General features: G+C 40.0%; 1 protein-coding gene across 1 annotated transcript; it reads left to right on the top strand.

Annotated features, from left to right (window-relative positions):
* The first annotated feature begins 899 nt into the window (after positions 1–899).
* Positions 900–21,356, top strand: cunh21orf91 (chromosome unknown C21orf91 homolog). Its single transcript, XM_038708786.1, has 5 exons — positions 900–1,049; positions 3,103–3,236; positions 15,574–16,080; positions 17,733–17,795; positions 18,863–21,356. The coding sequence occupies exons 2-5, from the start codon at positions 3,110–3,112 to the stop codon at positions 19,033–19,035; spliced, it is 870 nt and encodes a 289-aa protein (XP_038564714.1). The 5' UTR covers positions 900–1,049; positions 3,103–3,109; the 3' UTR covers positions 19,036–21,356.
* The last annotated feature ends 1,719 nt before the right edge of the window (positions 21,357–23,075 follow it).

The raw sequence follows: 23,075 nt of genomic DNA, 5'->3' as shown, positions 1-23,075 counted from the left end.
TGTGTTGGGCTTAGCAGCAGCAGGATGAGCAAATAAATTCTCGGTGGATGGATGACAACCTCTGACAGCGTTGTCTGTGAAGATGCTCAGTCCAGGTCATAGTCAAGGGAAGGGCAGCTGAACTTGTTTGAAGATACTTGATATTCAGCAGACAAGGTTGCATATGTTGTACAGTTGTGGCTATGAATCGAAGTCTTACTGACAGGTGGTAATTTTAGCATTACATTCGACTTTTGGTGGCCAATATTAGGAAGAGTAAAAATACCATTTTCCAGGGAAAAGCCAGCCGGGACTACATCACCCAAAGTGATGTGACGATAGAGCTGTTGTATTGGCGTCCCCACCTACCTACAGATCCTACTCCACCACTGGTAAAACTTGCAACTTACTAGTGGCAAAACAACTTAAGGTGCGTGTTAAAGCAATCAATCACAAGATATAGCAACGACACAATTGCTCCTGTTCCTCTCGATCTTTCGCGGGAACCCCCCCGTGTGACTTCATGTGAAGGAGAATAAAAACAGAACATGTTGACGATGAAAGATTGCTCTGAAATAAAGGTCTTAAGCCTCAAACAATATATTCAACAAGCAAAAAAAATCTTCACTGCCACTATATTATATCTACTTCTGTGTATTATTTCATTCCAAACACCAAATGTTTCCCTCGGATAGGAAATGTTTCGATGACGCTGGGAAGACGCACCTTGTTTTAATCGCAGGGGTGTGTTCGCGGCTACGGCCGTCAGAGGCGGTTTGTACACGACTAATCTATGTCCATGTAGGAATTTTACGTATGTACTGTATAAGTAATTAATATACATTATTTATGTTTCTACTAAGAGCAGAGTACTTCATAATTAAAGTACTGATGATTATTTTCACACCCCAATTAAACTAGTGGGTCATTCCGCCGAGAGGGGAGAGAGGTTCCTGTAGCTTCTGTGGATTTGCCGTGACGCGCTGATGTTTGTGTGCTCATTGGGGCGAAGGAGAACCGAGGTGTCCACACAAAAGGAATAGCTGTCCGAGGGTACAATTTAAGAAAAGGTGAGTTTCACAAAAAGGGGGTTCCTACAATACGGGTGGGGTTCCTACAATACGGGTGGCGCCGTTATTATAAATAACGGTCACGAATCAGCCAGACCAGAGTAACGTTACTCGGAGGATGCCAGTGTTGCTAGCTTAACTTCTTGTTAGCAAGCATTTGTATAACGGTAACAAACAACAGTCTGGTTACTGCAAAGTGCCTGGAGTGAAACGAACATGACACAGGCTTTAAAGCATTTAAATTGCTTAGAAGGAGAAACATTATAATGAAGTTAACTGTAACTTTTATGTGAATCCAAAGGAGTGAAAAGTTCAAATAGTTATTGCTACCAGTGGTTATTCTTCTGAAACACCGATGTGTGTCCACTAATACGACATTAGTGTCTAAACTCGCAGTTCCTAGGTTTATTGTACCGAAAGCTCATAAATACTGTAACTAATATAACATTCAGTACAATTCAAGAACTCTTTCAAACGTTGTTGTATGTGGGGTTTCATGTTCTCAGAAACAGCAGGGAAGCTCTCGGTATTAGTCAGAACTGTTATAACCCGTGCTCCTGTACTTAACGTTGTTATGTGTGGCATATCGCAAGAGAAGGTATCAGGGTGTTTTGTTTTCTAAACTTAGTTGCAGTTAACACATTTTTGCTTTTGCTTTTGCTTTTCATTTTTGGACCTCTCATAGTAAGTTGTCACGGTGGAATTCATTTTCCCACAGGACAATAACAACCTTGGCTTGAATATATTTTAATGTGATTGGTAAAATAGGACAACCTTTTTAAGAGAAACATTAGACCAACTAGAGTCGCTAGTTTCTCAAATGCAATTAAACACATTGTAGATTTTATTTTTTTAAACATTGGTTTTCAAAGTGAGGTCCTGGGAAATCATTTGTTTTCACCATCGATCCATAAATAACACGAGGTGGTGGTGGTGCATAGATAAGATGCTTGTCTTTGGTGTGGGAGACCTGGGTTCGATTCCAACTGTGACACATCCACCATTGTGTCCCTGAGCAATAATCCATAGTTGCGCCAGAGGCGTGCGACCTCTGACATGTATAGCAATTATAAGTCAAGCGTTAGGTAAATTTAAATGTTATGTTAACACGATAACAGGGGTTTCATATACTTTCTGTAATAAAACATCTAAAAGCCATAATCCTTTCATAGAAGTGACCCTGCGAAAGAAATTGGATCAAATGAGGATCCGTGGTCTAATCTGTGTAAGTTTATGTCATATAGTTTGAAACCCACTGCAATTAACTGTTACGTTATGCCACTGCATATTCTGATTAGTGCCTGGACAAATGATTGATGCAGAAACCACCATAGGCCCTCTTTCCTTATGATATTGCCACACTGACACCAATATTACTAAATGTCTTTAGTAATATTAAAAGCTACACTAAGCAGATGTTTATCTTTCCTTTTAGTCTCTGAAATGGTTCTGCTTTCTGACAGTTAATGCTTAAAGCAGGTTTATGGATGTTACACAGCTGAACACATGTATTTCCACAGCTAGATATGAAAATACAACTAAATATTTGCACTGGAGTGACTTCCACTGTGAAGAAGTTCTTAAAAGCATGACTTGGGCATTGGGTAGACTACACACTGGAAACCCAGATTAAAGATGCACACAGCAGTGATGAGTCTTTTCACTCTGGATGTTTTGAAGTTAATCCTCCTTTATGTGCATGTCACATAAACCAAAGTCATCATACTTAACACCATGGGACCAACAGCATGTCGGTACAGTGGTTAGACAGAGACTGTCCTGTTGAATCTGCTGTGTCCGCAGTTAGCTGTACCATTTTATCAGCTTGTGCAGTAATTTATTAGCACCGTCACTGACTAAAAACATGTTAAAAAAGACACTGCTACTCTAAAACTATTACGAACCAAAAAATATTCGCCCCACTGACACTACCAACAAATGCATTTTTAATATGTTCATTTGAAATTGTGACCTAATTAGCAAAAAGAACTTGGTGGTTGTACAAGCTCCTGCTCTTTAATCATGTGCTCTTTCACTGGCTGTTTTCCCCCAGAAGCACCATGGATGAAGAGGAGCAGTTTGTGAACATTGATCTGAATGATGATAATATCTGCAGTGTCTGCAAGCTAGAGACGGAAACAGGGACCTTATCTTTCTGTCATGTCTGCTTTGAGCTCAGCATTGAAGGTAAGGAACAGGGTTGGGGGCAACTATTGCTTGTTTGCTCACTTGAGTGTAGAGCAAACCAGATGTTAAGGGAAGATTTAGCTCTTCACATACAGAAAATATATTTGTGCTGGCTGCGGTTTCAAAGCGACTTGCAAGTAACAGTATGCAGTGTAGCTCTGTGAGGGTAATTTTTTTTAAGCATAGCATGACCTCTCTATACTTTTTATACCTGAACACACACTCAAGTCTGTCTGATGGGATTCAGAATTAAAATGAATCTTCATCTCCAGCAGTTTCACTGGCTAGCTTCACACAGAGCAGGCTTAAGTTTGATTTATACTGAATGGATCACGTCGGTGACGGCGTAGGGTAGGGGGCTACGCAGAGGCTACGCCGTCGATTTGACGCAGAATTATAAATTGCACTTTATGTGGGTAGATCAGCACTGCTCTTAGCTGCCAAGAGTTTCAAGCATTTGGATTGCACAATAAATTACTTGTACAAAAACATCCGGATCCTTTTTGATCGTCACTTCCCAATCATAGCGAATATCTAGCACCAAGAGCTGTGAATCAGCCTCAGAACCTTTCAGGTTTGTTGATCTCTTGTGTGATTTCCTTCCATAAACACTTATCTTATCCTCTCCAGGAACAACACAAAGCAACAAAATATATGTGCAGGGTAATGGCTCTGTAGGAGCAAAGCCCTCACAAAAGCAGGCCACTGTGATTCTCCTGTTTGATGTGCCACTCTAACTCAAGAGCATGTGTTTGAAGTTTTTTCATCTCTTAATTAATGAGTGGCCTGTTTGATGAATAATGGGGATTAGATATGCCTCTCATTTGGCGCTCGTCTCATAGATCCACAAAGGCGCTTTACTGCAATAGAAGCGTGTGTTTTTTTTCTACGTGGTATGATTGTGTACGGTTTGTGAAACAGCGTCATATAGCTGACTAAGAGCTCCCAGAATTCTATATCATTCTGTTGACAGGGGGGGAAACGCATATGCAAGATTTATAGTTCTATTCTGTTATGGTATAAGGGAATGGAGTGTGGGGTACTGTTTAATCCGTCTGTTTTTTTTAACCTTTATTTATTCAGGGGAGCTTCACTGAGAGGAAGCCTCTCTTTTGCAGGAAGGACCTAATCACTTTCACACTGTTACACATTCACATCTGGAAGCTACCCAGTACAACCGCAGCCTGGTCTGCTGGCCACTAAGCAGCTCCAGTGGAGCTGTTGGGGTTATGGGCATTGCTCAAGGTGGTAAATGAGGGGGGGGAAGGGAGGGCAAGCACTGCTTGGTTTACTTTCCACACACAGATTGAACCCGCGACCTCCCGGTCACAAGCTCGCTTCTCTAACCTTTGGGACACCACTGCCCTCTCTCCTTGTGTGCTGTAAAAGAGTCTTCAGCCACAAAGACGAGCATTGTTAGAACTTTAAGTTGTGTTAGTTAAGTGCTTGCAAGCTTTTTCCTCATTCAGCAGAAAAATAATCTAAATGTGGTAGAAGTATGCTGCTCAGGTTTGCTTGTATATACAATAATATTAGAAACCAAAATAAAACATATTACAAGACTTGCTACTTATTATACAGGTCAATCAATTTCTAAGGTTTTCTGGACTGGTCCACACAGAGATTGCTGCTGGAAAGAGTTTCATTTCGTGCGCCCGTATATGAACGCATGTTCACGCATGACACAGTAATCTTTTCCGAGCTGCAGTTTATAAACACCGTTGGCTTTTATCAAATGTAATAAATAGTTGTCAGGCACCAATTCACAGAACACAGCCCTGGAAGTGAATGGCAAGCAAGCAAAACTCCAAGACCAAGAGAGAGCCCAGCTACGTTAGCAAGACAGACTGACTAGAGATGCACATGAACTTAACGTTACTGTTACAAAACAAACAAAACAAAACAACAGGGGGCATATTTGCAAGTCACACTGGTGCTCCTAGTTATAACATGTAGTAGCACTGTCTCCAAAATTGGTCTCAAATGTGACTAAATAGTTGTCTGGAGCCCTGTTTTGTATTTTTCCTTGATTTCTCACTAGCATCTTGTTTGGACGAATGGGTCACTTAATGTCTTATGGGGGACAACCCAACCTTAGGTGAATATGGTTATTTTTCTGTTGCGTTTGTCTGGCTCAGTTGGGGGTTGCTTGCTCCATTTAATGTTTCAGTCAGGATGCTTTGTTGAGGTGGTGGGGCGTTTACGTAAGTGTGTCCCCACAGCTTTTCATTGTTTAGATACAACTGAGGCCCCCTTGGTACTACCTGTGTCAGACAAGACTTCTTAAACTATATCAATACCATTGTGTGCTTCTGGGGGTGCAGGTTTTCATGTATCCTGTACGTGGCAATGAAGCGGTGGTTATGTAACTGTTGGTTCTGGGGGAGAAGAGGGGGGTTTGCAGACATGCACGTGTTTCTGTTTCTGATGCTGCGGAGTGTTTCATTGGTGGGAGGGGTGCTTGCCAAGCTGCATGTTTCTACCTTAGACATTTCTGATTGGAAGGCCAAGCCATGTGTCCACTGACTGCTCATGTAGACTTAATAGCCACAGTGCTCATTCCTCCTGAGCCATCCTTCATTAAAGGCGAAGAGAACAAAAGTCCACTCATCACACATGCATACCGATGACCGGGAGCAAATGGTTATCATTTCCTTTTACACGCACAAACCTCTTGTGCCTTTTGTTCTAAACAATATCATGCTACCTGAAGGGCGAGTTGTTGCAGCTGAATATTCATTACCTTCTTGCTCTATGTTGATTTTGGATATTTATTAGCAATAATAGAAGTGCTTCTTGTGTTCTTGTGTTCTTGTGTTTTGTTTTTTTAAACCAGGAGAATATATTGTCATGTGTACGAATCACGGTTGAGTCATACATACAGGCCCTCTGTATTTACTACTTTTCTACATGAACTGGATAAAAATTTATTAAGTGAATTTATTGGAATTGTTTTTTAGAAGTGGGAAAATAAATCTCCCTAAAGAATATCTACAATGCCCTATTTCTTCATGGATGGGTTTACAAAGGGAGTGTCTTCTAGAGGCCCCACACTAGTCAGAATTACAGCCTGCTGAAATTCTTCTATTTCTCTTACTTATTGACTGATGAAAAAGAAACATTTATACCATATGTAAATGTGGCACTCATTCACCAAGTGATGCTGTGTGGATGAGCCACCACATGAGGACTCACAAGAGACAGATTAAAAACATTGGTGAAAATCAGAGCAGCAGTAGCTGACATATCTTCTTTATTTTTTTTAAATCCCTAGTATGGGAGAAGCTGCATAAACGCTAGAGTTGTGCATGTAAAATCATTTTAAACACTGGCCACTGCATCTGTGCAGCTTTGTCACAGCAGAGAGCAAGCCCATTAAGAGTTAACTGCTTATACTGTCAGGGGCTTAGTATTTATTTGCACCCGCAAACCTCCTCAAGCTCTGCTAGGAGGTTTATGTGAAAGGATGGTGTTCAGACTTGTCTGTTTAAACGTCAGCTGCTGACACACACAGTATTCACAGTTGAAGTTAGACAGTACTGTACATCAAACAAAATGTATTGATAATAAAAACAATTTGTCATCTTCAGATTCTGATCATTTGTATGATGCTTATGTTGACAGGATGTAGAGTTGTTTATCACCAAGGCTTCAGCCCACAGCACCGCCAGGTGCAGAAGTATACATGAAGTCGCTCTGTGTCAAAAATGTTGAATACAGTTTGAAGCGGGATGAGTGTTCAGGAAGTGCAGCCTCTGTTGTAACTCCCAAGTGGTTGTTTCCTGAGGAAACAGTTTTGGCCTGTGTACTGAATAGAAATAGTCTGCTGAATCTCTGCCTAACTGGGCATTTCTTATTTTCAGACCTTTCTTTTCTTTTTTCTTACCACACCATCTGAGCTGTGTACTACACATGGTTACACAGCCTTGAGCGTCAACACAGCAGAAAAATACACTAAAACACCTGGAGCCAGTTCAGCCAGTTATTGTTTAACTTCTGTGGAAGCAATGTCACTGTGTCGCTACTAATTCTGAGGAATTTTCAGAACCTTGGCTTCTTTATGACTGCTCAGAGTAACCTGGTACCAAAGCCAACCTCTGAACGATGAATGTGATGCCAAAGATTGTGATAGTGGTTCTGTAAGGTAGCCAGGAGAGCCAGATCTCCCATCCAGACAAGTCTTGCAGGAACAGTAGTAGTTTAGAAATGACATGGCTGAGTTATTTTTTGTAGTGTAACTTATGTGTAAAAGTCAAATTTAAAGAATAGTTCATGCGCAATAAACACATTGCAAAAGCGCGATGAATATGAAAAATAACCTTTGTTATAAACTTTACTGTTGCTGCTCCAGAAACCATACTTATAAAGACAAATGGGCTGACATGTGAACTGTTCGCTGGTCAGTCACAGGGCTGGCACATAGAGACAAAAATAGTTGACCTCAAAATTAAATTTGGCTGTATCTAATTATACTTAGGAGTCACAGTCAAAACACCAAGAAGTGTGTATATTAACAAACATACAGCAAGTTAACTGGCACAGATTTAACTTGCTCCCCTCTAAGTATTAAAACTAGAGCAAGGGGGCAAATTGTAACAACAGTTTTACATATTCATCAGACTCTGCTGTTTCGCTCTGATCGTTCACTGCAGCATTATTCAAACCAGGCAATGCTTTTCTTAATGAACTGGCCTTATTATATGTGAAAAGCTGTACTATGCTATACACCTCAGTGATCTGACACCAGTGAGTAAGGCTGAATTCAGACCAAATCGGGCGCTGCAGTGAAAATGCCAGTCCTCCCGGTGATCAGATGGGTCAAACTGCTCCACAGTCAGCCTAAGCATGAGTTCATTGAATAAACTATGATACTCTCCCAGTGTTGTCGTTGCTCGGTTTATTTTGTGTACCCAGCTTCGATGCCTGTGTCTGGCTTGCAGTCTATGCTGAAAAATAATGATACCATGAAGGCTCCTTTTGGTTTATGTCCATTTGTTTGAGAGAGACAGCCGTGGTTGAGTGAATGAAGTGAGGCAGTGCGGTTAGCAAGAAAGCCGGTGAATCAGAAATAAAGCGTTCTTTTCTGATTGGTTCACAGTGGTTACATTAGAAAACAAAAAATAAACACACCCATTCCCCTGAATACTGCTGCAAAATTCTTTTAGATAGGAAGCAGATTTGCGCTGCGCTGGCTGCGGTGTTCAGCGCAAAAGTTCAACTATTATGAACTTTGACAGCTGCGTGTGCACAAGGTCGGCAAGCAGTGCGCTGCGCTTTGCTCGACACACAAACAAAATGCCGTTGCGCAGCTCAAGCCATTGAAAATAATGCGTTTCATGGTGCGGTAGTCGTTATCTGTCTGAAAAGCCTATAAGTAGCCATTTTTAAACAGAGACCTGTCATTACACCGGCTTCGCTTTTTTACACTGAACCAAACGATGGCGGCATAATGCTGCCCCATTGTGTGATTTTAGATAGCGTGCCAGTGTTCCTGAAGCAAAAGAGGCGTGGTGTGACATTGATTTGACTTTGTTACTACTCCTGCTGCCGGCTTTCTGTGTTTGTATGTTTTATACAGAGCAGTGGGGCAGAACAACAGCGCAACATTCCTGCCTTGAACAGGCTGTCTAAAGGGGGCCAATGGGCCTTTCTCAATCTGTGTTCTTGTCTGTACTTGTGTTCTTGTGAAATGTCATCTTTTGTGGCCCAAGTACTGTCCCAATACACAAGTTTGCATTTTGGCACGTATTCTTGACATGCCCATTTTACTGAGGATGCATCGGTTGGTAACTTGTGTGAACTTGACGGCAGCGATATCCCAGCATTAATTTCGGCATTCAAGCGAGGGGCGGAAAGAAGCTGAGAGAGAGGCTGACAACAGAACATTTTCAACTATTTTTCGTACGTTATTTCATCACTAAATCCACTTCTGAGAAGTTTTGAGGTGAGAAATCAGCTGTGTAGATGTCGAATATTGGCAGTTTTACTAAAAATGATGGCGAATCGAAAATGTGCTCAATCATTTGGGGAGTTGTGACGCTCCGCAACTGTCAACGGGGGGAGCTAGCGAACCAGCGCGCGGGAGAAGCCAACGAGTCGGCCGCTCACAGAGCCCTCAGAAACTGAGACCACTGCAGCTAACACAGCAGAGTAAAGACCCACAGCTGTTTGATAGTTTTAACGTTCCTACCACATTCTGTCATTACATTCTGAGTAATTTTGTAAGGTTTTAACTTAAATCAAGAGAAAAATGGTGATGTACAGAAAATTCTGTTCTTGTGAAACTTCAGAAAAATTAAACAAATAGAAAGCAAGGGGACTGTCTTTTCTTTATTACTATTATTAATATTTTTATATTAGACGTTACATTGTTAGTGTACAGTAGAGTTGTGGTCACAGTATTTGCCTTTTATTTGCTTTTATTTTATATAATTTTTTATGTATGAGCAAATATATCTTGTTAAGTTAAAACCTACAGTTAACCCGATTCTGAGCTTTTCGTTTTGGGGAAACCTGGCTGTTATAATAATGCAGGCGGCCTCTGTGCTGGGGGAACTCATCATCTCAAACAGTCAGCAGCGTTTTGTGTGCTCATGACATTGCAAGTTCATACTAGCAAGAATGTTCTCCCCAAGAAAATAAGTCCGTTCTTTGCATTCTTGTTTTTGAGAGACACCCAATGAGTTTTGTAGCCTCCAGCTCTGACACAGACCGTTTCCTTTATTGGTCTTTGCTGGCTTCTTGTCAGACATGACGTCTGCTGAGCTGCCAGGTTCAGATAAGTCCAGCATCACTCCTTTTATCTGCTTACATAATGCAGGTGCAATTTGTAGTAGTACCAGCTGGGTTTAGGGTGAAGAAAACCCCCCAAATATTCCTACAGCGAGAGGCTGGAATGATGCAGTTAGTGCTGATTGTGGTTGCTGCTCTACAGGGGCTATTGTAGCCTGCTCCTATGAACAGCTCATTCATTGTAGGTGAACTCTTCACCCCAGGGTGTAGAGAGGCCTAATTATGTTGCTGCCTGTGGTAACTGAATGTTTGAATACAGTTGGGCTCCAGAGATTTGCTGAATCTTCTGTGCGGTCCACTTTCTAAGCTTTCCAATTTAGTGTTGTTATGCTCTGTTGTGCACTGCTTTCTATGTAAATCATTGGTTTGAATAAATAGCCCCCTTTTCAAAGTTTAGTCATTATTAGCCCCTCAAATATAAATATATAAATAGCCTCATGGGGTTGATTCTTTGTCTACAAATAATTCACCAAATCTTTCACCACAGGTTTGTGAAGCTCTAAAACCGACTTATTCACATAGTCAACCACTCAATGTAATACCAATGTCAGCAACTACTTTTATGAAGACAATTACCTTCTACCACCTTGGATTTATGTACATTGAGGACAGTAATGTAAGACAGCCATGGTAGCCATGTAAATTGTGACGTTTGATACTGCAATTAACTTGTGTTTTTAGACTCTTTTTTTTCTTGTCTTTTTTTTTTTTTGCCAATTTCCTATTAATAGACCTTTTGCATAATTTATAATTTATATATTTTTAAAGTCATATCTGCTACCAGGAGAAGAATAATGTTACTGAATTTACTTTACACAGTTCAGTTACACAGCATCTGAAGGTTAGTTCCAAGGCCTCTCCTAAAACTCAAGGTTATAATGTGCTGTACAGAATATTACATTTCTTTCAAGCTTAAGAGGACTAGAACAAGAACAACTGTAAGTAGTGAAACACTGTGTAAATGGGTTTTTGTTCCTAGCGGAGTTATTCATAAGTGCGTCGGATGTTTTACTTACATTTTTACTATTGTAATTTCAAGTATTAATTGTGTCATGACAAGATTAGCCTACTTTATTATAATTACATTCATACATCAATCAGATGTCGTTATGCTATGCTACGTCTGTCATTATATAATGATTGACTTTTGGTGGTGGGGGGGGGTTCCCACTAATTTGGGGATCTCCTTTTCAACTTATTTGGTAAATGAGACACTGGAAAATGAAAGCATATATAACAAACAGATTGCTCTGTAACAACATGTTTTATATCAAATATACACATCAAAGATAATAGCCACACTTCCCACCACAAGCAAGCACTTGGATTCTCATGTTGGGACTATCAACTTCACTGGTTTCTAAGTTTAAGAAGTAATTAAAACTTGTGCTCTCTGGAGTTTATAGTATGTGATGCCTGTGTCTTTTCCTCCACCCAAATCACATTCACCCAAATATGGGTTTTGTCATCTGCTTCTTTATGTTTTGTGTGCAAATCCTGTATGAGCCAGGCAAATTGTTGTTTGCAGCTTGTCTGTAATATTTTGGCCACAGTTGGTTTGAGTGTTCATGTTTGTTCGTGTGAGCTCTATCTTGGTGTTCAAGTTAGTCTGTGCAGCCGCTGACAACATGGTCTTCTAAACTATGCCATGTGGCTTTTTTTGACACTTTACTACCGATGACCTCTGTCACACTTACCAACTCTCAACTGTTCATCTCCTGTGAAGTGTGTCAAGGACCGAATGCCTTTGCTCAGCACACACGTACAAACGACTGCAGAGCTAAACTAGAAGTCACCGCTAGACCCCGCTAGCCGCTTGGCAAGCTTTATGACGCATTTTCATTGTGACGTCACAAGTAAAGGAAGTGAAGGGCTGGACTACAAACAAGCTGTTTTCAAGAGGTTCAGAGCAGAGTTTTCTGTGGGAGATGGGAACTCCCTTTGGGCTGGACTTTGGGCTTTTTCACTTTGCAAACCTGTTACATGCACAAAAAAGATATATAACTCAATAAAGGAGAGGGGGAAAGCCAAAAAGCATAATAGGGAAGGCAAATTTTTTTAATTCTGTGAATTGTGACGACCGATTCCATGTGATTTGGGCTATTCACATTGTAATTCAATCTGATTTGAGTCACACATGAGGAAAAAAAATCTGATTTTGGTCACTTTTGCTGGCAGTCTGAACACAGCCAAAATGCATTACTTTGTTCATTGCACTTGAATGTAAAACAGCTTCTGTATTATGCTCTGCAAACATGCATAAAGGCTACAAACACAGCTGTAAGTATTGAAACTTTAGACAGAGCTGTCTTTCCATGATGGCAACCACAAGACAAAGTGTGCAGAGTGGAAGTCGAAGTTAAATTTGGGCAAAAACTGCGGCCGCTATATAGAGAGCAGAGCTAGATCAAACGGAGGGATTTCATCTCGCTACAGCGTGAGGATTATTATGGCGTCATGTTGAGAGCTTTCCAATGCTTGCTTTACCATCTACAGTTATCCAAAATAACATTCTGATGATGATTTTGGTGCTGTTCCACTCGTTTCAAAAACTTTTCTGTACCCAAATTCTTAGATTTTCCTTGTGTGTAAAAGCTTGTGATTCTTTGGAATATTACACACCTTGTAAAGTGGTTCAGTTCACAAATATAAAATATAAATTCAAATATAACCCTTCACTTAATCTGTGCATAAAACATAAACAGAGATGGCCCCTGTTCAATTTCAGACTTTTGTAAGCATAGTTTGTAAGCACTGTAATGAATTAACCTGGGCCACTTGATTTTATTGAGGCTCTGCCTCTCCCGGTTCTAGTGGTTAATAAACATTTATATTTGCTCTCAGGACCAACTGAAAACCATGAACAACACCAGGTGTTTTATATTACACTTCTTCACAAGACCTAAGCTTGTGTGTATGCTTTGTCTTTGTTAGTTGTTTCACTGAATGACAGACTAACTGTGACTCTTCCACAAAAGAGCAGGAAAAAACAAGCCTGTTGGTCACAAGTGTTGTGCTTAATGTCTCTAGCTGTCACTGCTGAACAATGTTGATTCCCCTCCAGTGAATAGTCTGTGTGTGTGTGCTTATGTGCGCAGCCATGAAAGACAGTAGTGCTAAGCTGCTTGGCCTGGAGTGAGGTCTTTGGCTGGTGGTGCACCGGCCTGGTTGGAGGCCAGTGATTTTTCATCTAGGCAAGTGATAGGCTGTGTGTTTTGTTTAGAAGTCCAAAGACCGAGACAGATCAGATTATAACATGACAGTTTGCTAGGCAGAAAGCTCCTGCAGCTATTAGTATAAGCGTCTGGAGATTTACTTGCCATATAGTAGGAAATATTCTCATACACTACTCACATACCTTATACTGTACTGTGGTTCCCTCACAGGAATAATCCTTTGAAAAGGCACTCTGGTCAGAACGCAAATATGCAGAAGCTAAGAATAGATCCCTGAGCACACAATTGTGTAATGGTCTAAAACTTTCCAAGCATATACGATCCATTAATGCTGACTGTTCTAGATTATGGACTATTTCCTTTAATCCTTAATTAAACACAGGTTCTCTCCTGACTGTCTTCAGTGAACTGCTGTCAAAACTACATCTGTGTTGTCATGGAGTATTTTTCCACCTTTACACTTGGCATTAAAATACTTGATACACAAGATTGTCCAAATTTTATCCAGATATGATTTTAACCTGATTACATTTACACCTGGTATTATGTGTGTCCAGTGTCCATATCGAGATCCGATCACTCTGCATCCCACTGTGATTTGTTTTCCTCCATGTATTATACACCCATGTTTAGCTCTCTTCAGTGGTGCACCAATGTAATAGCTCAGCTGGAAAGTGAAAGTTAAACTTAAGTTCCGCCTGCCATTGTTTCCTTGCGCTACCTTTCTTCATAATCAGTACTTGTTTCTGTTATTTTTGTAGTTTTTATTTAATTTTACACGCAACAGTGTGTATGTTCAAGTTCATACCTGGATACGTTCAATTCACCAAAAACATCAGCACTTGCATGCACAACGAAGCCTGGATGCCCCGTCAAACCTCAGATTTTATTTGCAGAAGACTGCGAGCCTTATGTCCGCCCACATAGTTGCTCAATGCGGATTGACATTGCATTTGCATTCACACTTGTGTTCAGTGTGGTCACAATGCGTCCCCGACCACCTCTGGAGGTGGATCACAATTCGTCCTAAATGTGTCTTGGGTGCATTTACTTTCATGAGGTCAAGCACTATCCAATTGCAATCCCACCACCTAAAACACATTTTAATGCAAGGGGGGCTTTGGACTGCAACAAAGAAACTAATTCAGTATTTGTGTAGTTACTATATTGTTTAGCACTGGTCAGCTACAAGTTGTCAGTTTCCGACCCTATTTGGATGGCTGTTATATATCTGTGGTAAAGGAAAACGAAACTCCAAATTTGTGTGTCTGCGTGCGTGTGTGTGTGTGTGTGTGTGTGTTGTGTGTAACTTTAAAAAGGTGCTGCTGCTTACCACACCAAACATGAGGGCTCAGTGTATTATTATTTGATTGTAGTGGTTGTGGTTTCCTGTGCTCTCCTGTTTGCTGGTAAAGCGAGAGGCATGCCAGGTAAACCTACGCAAAGTGAGCGCTTTAAATCTATATGGCCATCGGTGACGAATCTCCTCACCTCAGGCTCCTGCACGTACGCCTGTCTGCTGAGAAATGTGGACCGTGAGAAGAAGGCCATCACACAAATTCCTCCTCACAAAACACTCTCTTAGACTCATCTGTTTTCACTCTCTTTCTCTTTCACCTTCAGCTTGCCTTTGTTTATCAAGCTCTGGCCTATTTTACTCAGAGGTTATTTTGAATTTGGTTCACTTGCTACAAGGTAATCCTTTGTGCATGCTGAAATGGTTACAGTGTGACCTGTTTTGACTGAGTCCAGGAAGCATTACTTTGCTTTGCCTTATGAAGGTACTTCTAAGGAATGTAGTCTTAATTATAGCCCACATACTGAAGTTATTTTCTGCTTCTTTTTAGATGAGAAAGGTTAGATTGCTTTGTTTCTGGGACGCAGGTTCATCCTCTGAAACTGGCCTCATATATGGATACTTAGGTCTTGTGTATGTTGTCATGCAGTATAAGCAATAAGACAAAATGGAGATTTTTTTTTTATTGTATTTGCGTTGTTCTTGTTCTACAGGTACAAGGATATTGAAAAAGTGATAAATTAATGTTAATCAAATGCTGCTGCATGTGGACAGAGACCACTCTGTGCACCTCCCCCCCTCTGTTATATATTTCCAAAGATGCTTTGTGTTTGCATTGAGACTGGGGTAATCTATTATCCCTGCTATCTCAACGCTCTACTAGCTAATCCACTGCACACTCTAAGCAGCTTTCACAGAGAGATCATGAAAGGTCAATCTGCCAGTTTTAGCTTTCTATATCAGTGCTTTATTTCTTGTACACTATTTTTATGTACTTTTGTACGAATCAGGAACCCTGCGTCTAGTTGTATTTGACCTATTGACTCATTGTTTTATGTCTGTGTGAATACAGGTGTCTCTTCTGCTACCTTGTTACACTCAAAATCCCTTCGTGGCCACAGAGACTGCTTTGAGAAATGCCACCTCATCGCCAACCAAAAGCTGTCACGTTCCAAGGTCTCCCGAAGCGCCTATGAGGGCATGAAGCTGGCTCTGAGCCAGAAACTGAACCGCATCATTCAATATGCCCAGAACAAAGACTCTGTCTCCTCCAGTGGGCCCAGCAGACGGGGAGCCAAGCTTCTTTGTTACAGCCAGCAGAGTGACTGCAAGCTTCTGCCCCAGTCGGATGCCCAGGTGCCCCGCTACACCCCCCACTGGGACACGAGCAAAGCAACAGGGCTGCCTGATTACACCATGGGCATGTTGGAGTGCCACACAGCAGAGGAGCTGGGGCTGCTGCAGCAGTCACAAGCTGACGTTTGGTCCTGTGACGGCAGGAAAGGTCTACACAGCCGGAACCAGTCGTCAGTAGGAGGACAGACACACCACAGACACCAGGGCCACAACAGAGATGAACGTGAGCACATTTAAGTTTTACATTCACATTAAAAGCACGTTTGAAATTCTGTTTTGTACCCACAGCTTTAGTAAATTTAATTTTGTCACCGTTTAATTGAAACAGTAGTGGAAGATTGATTGTGTTATTCGTTTGGAGGAAGAATACTGCGCGTGCACTACTGTATACAAGCTCTCTTTTAGATTTTTTAGTCTAATAAATAAACAAAATAAATTCACAAAAAGAAAGGAAATATTCATACACTTATTTTCTAGAATTTAATTTTTTGTGCTTCGACGCTTCGATATTAATTAAGAGCGAATAATCGAAATTTGACTGTTTTGATCTGTAATGAAATAGCAATTGTAAAATGAATAAACACCATAACTTCCACACTACTGCTGTCATCACTCAGTTTAAAATTTGAGAACTTAATGTGATCTCTGCCATCTGTCAGAGATTTCAAAAACCTCTGAGCACTTACTTGTTAAAAGGCAGCAGACACCATACAGGAACAGAAAATACATTCTTACTTGGTCTGTCCTTCATCTTCATCTTTGCTATGGTCTCTCCAGAGAAATGTTAATTTTCCTGTAACCTGGAGATACAGTATGTCCTTGGCTTTCTCATGTCTCATCACTACTAAAGCTGCTTATGACTGCAGACTACTGTAAAGGTCCCTATTTAAAATTCTGTGCTTCTAAATGAAAGATGGCAGGCATACCACAGGTACATGGTTTGCACTTAATTGTGTGCACACCTCTACATTAGTTCATCATCAACCTCCAACACTCACTGCCCTGAATGTCTTGAACCTGCAAATGGACCGGAGACAAACACAATTTTAGGTGTTACCCAAATGTAAACATGTTTTTTTTTTTTTTTTTTTTACTGCTGTGTCAACATCTTGTTAGTAGTATTAATTGCAGTAATGGCACATTATAACTGTTCAAATTAAAATTGAACCGATCCAACACTGATTTTGGATATCGGCCCAATACTGACTCACATAGCTGGATCGGATATCTGTGACAAGGGGACCGATCTATTCAATTCAATGATGCGCCAGTAGACACGAACAAAAAACAAGTTAGTCAAGCATGATGTTGCCTTACACATAAAATAATGATTCAGTCTCCTCCTCACAGTGAGGAAGCTTATTAATTTTACACTGGTATTGCATCGGCCTATACCAAAAGCCCTGGAACGGGTATGATTGTCGGTTTCGGGACTGGAAAAGTCTGATCAGTGCATCCCTAGTTATTAACAATATTTTTATTTTTCTGTTGTCAGTCAACAGAACGAGTATGAAATTTGATCCTGACTCACAATAAAAATGTCATTATGAAGCTGCTGAGATGCAGATAAAGTCATTATTTTACAACCACGACATCATCATACAAAATAAACCAAAATATTATATATTATATTATGTTAATGGCAGAAGCTCTGCTGTGAGATCAGCTATACTGACATTTCTAATGAATGACAGCAGCAAAAAAAAGGTTGGTCAAGTCAAAACAAAGTCTAAACAAGCTGTGTTTATTCATGCTAGACAACTATATTAAAAAAAAGTGTGTGCTGAAAATCAGACGCGCCGCTTTGGAAATGTTTCCACTGGACAGACGTACATTCGGCGTGATCCTCTCTAATCTAAGCTGTTTTTCTTTTAGTGACTCAAATGAGTGTGGAAGAACTCCATCAGCTGAACACCCAGCTATTGATGCAGATACAAAGTAAGTGTTTTTTTACTGGCATTAAGTTGCGCAATACAGAAAATTCAACAGAACCTTTGATATGAAGCAGATAACCGTTTGAATCTTCAAGATTTTAAACTGAACATGTTTTGTAATCTTCAATGTGTAATGCTCATATCTTATAAATCCCCGCATTAGATTCTTGGTGCCTTCAGGGATAAGAAGCATGAGTGAAATATATTTTAAGAGCATAAAGAGGTTTGAGCTCGCAGATACAGAACATAAGACTCAATAAAGCAGAGGCTAATATAGACTGGAAGGCTTCTCCAGTCAACACATCATCACCCTCCATGTGACTTGCTGTGTTGAACTGCACTGTGTAGTGCTCGCTCATGCATACCCCGCCTGTCTGGTCACTTCATTCTTCATCAGTAAGACCTATTGTGTGCCACAGACAGTAACAGCTAAGCTACACACATCTCATTTCAGGCAAGTAACCCCCCCCCCCCCTAGCAAGGTCAAGTACCCACTAGAGTTTAGCAGGCAGTCAGCTGATGTAGCAGGGTCGTTCTGAAACATCGTTGTGGGAGTTTTGCCGCACTTCTTTTTAATTGACAACCCGGTCATGATTAAATATTTTTGATAGTTTCAGTCTTCTATTGTGAGTGACCAAATAAGCCTAATTGTTATCCTGGCCAGTGTCAAGAGGGGCATGACATGAGCTGATGTGAGATGACCTCGGGTGAAATGAAGTCTGGTGGCTGATTGGCCTACACATTCTTAGTCAGTTCCACATATTTTCATTACTTCACTACGCAAATGGTGATGGTATTGCTCTTCCTTTAGTTAGTTAGTTTAGTTTTAGTTATAAGTTATTAGGGAGGAGCACACATGCTATATTGAAAATGTTTCCATGTCCATGAACCTGCTTAAATGACCTCAGCTGCAGATGCATTTTCTGTCATGTTGTCTTTGCTCTTTGCTCCTTCAGTAATCCGTATTATTGATTTTCTTTATCCTGTTTGTTTGTCTGTCTATAAGTTGACCTTGTGTGTGAATCAAACCGCTGATGCCCATTTTCTCTTTCTCTCTCTGTCCCTCCACAGAGGTCTTTGAGGAGCTGACTGTGGCCGTGCAGGAAAAAGACTCGTTGGCGTCGGAGCTGCACGTGCGTCACATCGCCATCGAGCAGCTCTTTAAGAACTGTGCCAAGCTGCCGTGGCTGCACATTAGCAGGGCCGGGGTCAAGGCCAGCAGCAGCAGCGGCCCCGTGGAGTGAGATGGCTTCTGTCTCCACTGCCAGGAGGAAGCTGATAAATACTTTAACATGCTGACTGCAGCGAGGCTGAAAGGCCTTCATGTATACTGAGTGACTTTTACGACACTACGGTGATGTTGAGTTGTTACGTTTGCATTAGAGCAGGGCTTGGTTGACACAGCCTCTGTTCTCGTGGTTGCAGTGATGATGCAAGGATTAATGGTGGTTTGCAGTTTAAAACAAATTGCTGGTCTGGCATGTGACCTGAATTCCACCCAACTCATGTACCCAGGATGCATGTTAATACCAGACGGAACGGTGCTCCCGAGTTTCCTGGCCCAGTGACACGATGAGGACATTATATTTTAAGATTTATCTTCATACAGTCTGAAAAGCAGTGTGTCTACATAATTTTACATAAGTGTTTGCTGTGTGTTTTATTTTATGTTTGTTTAGTTTGCTGTTAAACATTTCAGTTTTCTTTGTCTTTATTTTCTGTAGATATGTTTTCTAAGTTTAAGTTTAAACGTGGATATTCAAATATGGGTTTTCGCACTGCTTAATACTCCTCCATATGTTATCTGAGGACTCTGTAGAAGGTGGTGAGTTACAGTATATTATAACATGGCTTGGTTGAATACTTGATGCAGATTAGCTGGACGATGTCTTATCATACTCCTATCGTTAGGCACTGCCAGCAGTAGTGTTTGAACACTGCATTAAGGACTGAAAATTGGGACCAAAAATTTTAACACTTTAGAAAGAAGATTGGGTCTGATCTGGAACATGGCATGGGCATGTGCAAGACAACACCCAAAAGTGCCCTAAAGCAAAGACAAATCAGAGTGTTAAAGTTAACAAGGCTGAACTAGCTGTGCAGGTGTGTGTTTGTAGGGTTGATGACTATTATAGGAGTGTCCACGAACTTTGTAACAGCTAGTTGGTAAGCAGCAAGTGGAAATATCAGTTAATAACTATCAGTTAATAGTGATAGGTATTTTGCTTTTTTATTCAGTTTTTGGGTTTATAGTCACTATTGCTGGAGAGATTTACTTGATATTTAGTACAGAGCTGTTTGTCGTATGTGTGGCTGTACACTGAATGAGCGCAATCGGAAGAGGAGAAGTTAAACTGTTGAAAAAGAAATGTAGCTGCCAAACCAAAGTCTGTATTTGTCCTGTTTCACCTGTGAACTCCAAGCATTTGCCTAGAGTCAGTAAAAGGAGGAAGATGCAATACCAAACGATTTAAAATCTATGTGGCTTAATGATTTTCCTGCGATGTTTGGTTCAGTTTGTGTAATTATGAACCACAGATTATTACTCTAAAGGTGTTTGATGTGGAAAGGATTAGTTCTCAAGTACACACGGTGTATGTTTTATGATTTGTTTTATTTATCTTTTTCATTGTTTGTTCGTGTGCAGCGTTAACTGTTGTTGCCCTTTCTACGGTATTGATGCATGAGAGCTAAGTTGATGCCATAGCAATACAAACCAGATAGTTTAGTCTACTGTGCCTCTGGAGGTCCCTGATTTTTGAACAAAAAGAGACAGAGAAGGACGTAGGAGATGGTAACGGTCAGAGTTTGAAGCCTGCAGCTTTGGTTAGTTTATTATTCAGGAACCCTATGCAAGAAAGAGACAGATAAATCAGAAGCCTTATTATGTAGAAAATAGCTCAAAGAATATTTGTTGTCTGAGCTTTCCTCAAAGGAGGTCACAGCTACTCAAGTATGATAAGCTGGGGAAAGACAAGGTCATGATCAGATTGATGTTTAGAAAAACTCAGCATTGTCAGTGTATCTCTTTTGCTCTCTCTTTGTAAGAGATTAAATGTGTTTGACCCCTTTCAGGGTCTAAAGTTAAAGGTTTTAGCTCTAAACTTTTATCTTGGTTTTATTTGGATAACTGTAATCAGTGTGCTTGAGAGGACTTGGATTACTGGTCCTTTTTTATTTTAGTTATTCAATCTTCAGTTGTATGTTTTTAATTTGTGTTTTTAATTATGGATGCAGTGTATTTCTGTATACTGTAGAAACATGCCTCTGCTCAGCAAAAAATTCAGGCTGCCTGGTTTTGGTTGTCCATTGTTGGTGGTCTCATTATCAGTTACTGGAGATGTAAGCATACTTGTTACACTTCTGCCTCCTTCCTTTAGACTTGACTCTTCGTTCATTTGTTTTCTAATGTTGAACAAGGCTGCATTTGTGTTGTGGGATATTTTACATTCTATTTATTGTGTGTGTTCATGGACCTTAAACAGGCTGTGTGATTTGTGCTTAAGTGACAGTTTGTATTTTTTTTTTGTAAAATATTTCAATAAAATGAAATTATTTTTTATTACGCACTGTGAGACGTTAGTATTTTCCCGATTGTGGCCACTGCTGCTGTGACAAGTAAAGCTGGTCAGGCAGTGGTTATCGGTGTTTGTGTATGTGTGTGTGGTGGGGGATAACCAAGCTTAACACATTTAAGCATGTCTTTTGTAAGTTAATTTATGAATGGCTGATTAGGCAACACAAAACATGACTGCACAAATTGGCCAAGTGCTGAGTTCACCAGAATTTCACCTGATTCCAAACCAATTGTTGACTTCTTGGAGTTTTACATGGACTGCACATCAATTGAGACTGTGCCTGTTGCTCACTGTGGGAGGTGGAGGTTGGGAGCCCCCTTGTGGATACAAATGGTCATTTCCAGGAAACATACTCTCATATTCATTTGCAGAGGTACAAACAGATACATAGATAATAGGAAACAAAAAAAGACAGAAATAAATAAATTTACATTTTACAATAGCAGAGTTTGTGTTAAATACTGCATATTATATAAAAGTATATGAGATGCTTGAAATTCATTGATAAAGTGCAGGAAAAATTGGTTTCCTGGCCATTTCTTTCTTATCAATATGGAATTTTCTTATCTTGACTAAAATATAGAATTACATCAAACAACATCATTTAAGTTTCTTGTTTTAAAGTGGCTATATCAATACAGAACATCAATGTAAAAATACAGTGAAAAAAATTTGATACACCACTAAAATCACACATGATCAAAATCCAGTTTGAATCTCATTTTAGTGGCTAAATGCTATGTATTGTAAGACACTTCTAGCTGAAGGGTCAACTAACATAAGTGTGCTCCTAATATTTTAGGTAGAGCACTTCTCTTTCAATATATTAGTTCCGTGAATATACATATTTTCCACAGCATTGAAAACAATAGCATACTACTTTGATTTAGGTATTTTGAAATTATTTTATATGTATTATATTTTCATAGCCTATATATCTTAAATATTTTGTTAAGTTTCCATGAGATAGCTCCGCTGAGCTGTAAAAAAAAATAAAGGCATGTTTGTTTTATTGTGTAGAAATTGATAATTAAAATAAAGCATTAGGGTTGAGGTAACTATAATCAATTAAATCTAGTAAAAGTTTCTTCATCAATTATCCTGTGCAGCCCTTCTTAAGCAAAGATAATTTGGCATCATTATTTGATAAACAAACTGGTCTTTTGGGGATTTGGAATTAATTACTCCTTGTTTTAATGATTCTGGGAATTCACCAGTTTCACATGATTCTTGACACATGGCAAGCAGAAAAGGAGCTCACCCTATTTTATAAAACTGCCCTGTTAAGGTGTCATTACCTGGCGATTTGTCATCTTTAAGGTTTCTTATACAATCAACTATTTCCAGACCTGCTTAACTCATCATCTGATGTCTCCATGAATTCCTTGTCAACTTTCCTGATATTGTGCTGTAATTTACCTGAGAATGTTCCATATTAGGTAAATATAGTTTTTGATAAAACTGGGCTACCTAAGAATATAATTCTAATGGGTTGTCATTTGGACTAATATTTATCACTAAGCTACATATGGTTGTATGTAGATTACACTCTACATATAACCTCAATGCATTTATGTCTTAACCTTATAAATGCTCCTCTGGCCCTTTCTTCATATATGCTATCTAATTTTTGCAGTGCTGTTAAAGTAAATCCTGATTAGACACACCTCAATTTTCTTTTGATGTCAGATTAATAATTCCCCAAT

This window comes from Micropterus salmoides, unplaced genomic scaffold, assembly GCF_014851395.1.
Source record: "Micropterus salmoides isolate LMB-PRFRI ecotype aquatic unplaced genomic scaffold, ASM1485139v1 Ms_hic_scaffold_9, whole genome shotgun sequence".
NCBI lineage: Eukaryota > Metazoa > Chordata > Actinopteri > Centrarchiformes > Centrarchidae > Micropterus > Micropterus salmoides.
Note: the sequence above shows the minus strand (reverse complement) of the source record. Positions and strands in the feature narration are given on the sequence as shown.

Coding starts and splice junctions, on each gene's coding strand:
- cunh21orf91 (XM_038708786.1), top strand. CDS start 3,110: ATGGATGAAGAGGAGCAGTTTGTGAACATTGATCTGAATGATGATAAT. Junction 3,237..15,573: donor CTTTGAGCTCAGCATTGAAG/GTAAGGAACAGG, acceptor GTGTGAATACAG/GTGTCTCTTCTGCTACCTTG. Junction 17,796..18,862: donor GCTATTGATGCAGATACAAA/GTAAGTGTTTTT, acceptor GTCCCTCCACAG/AGGTCTTTGAGGAGCTGACT.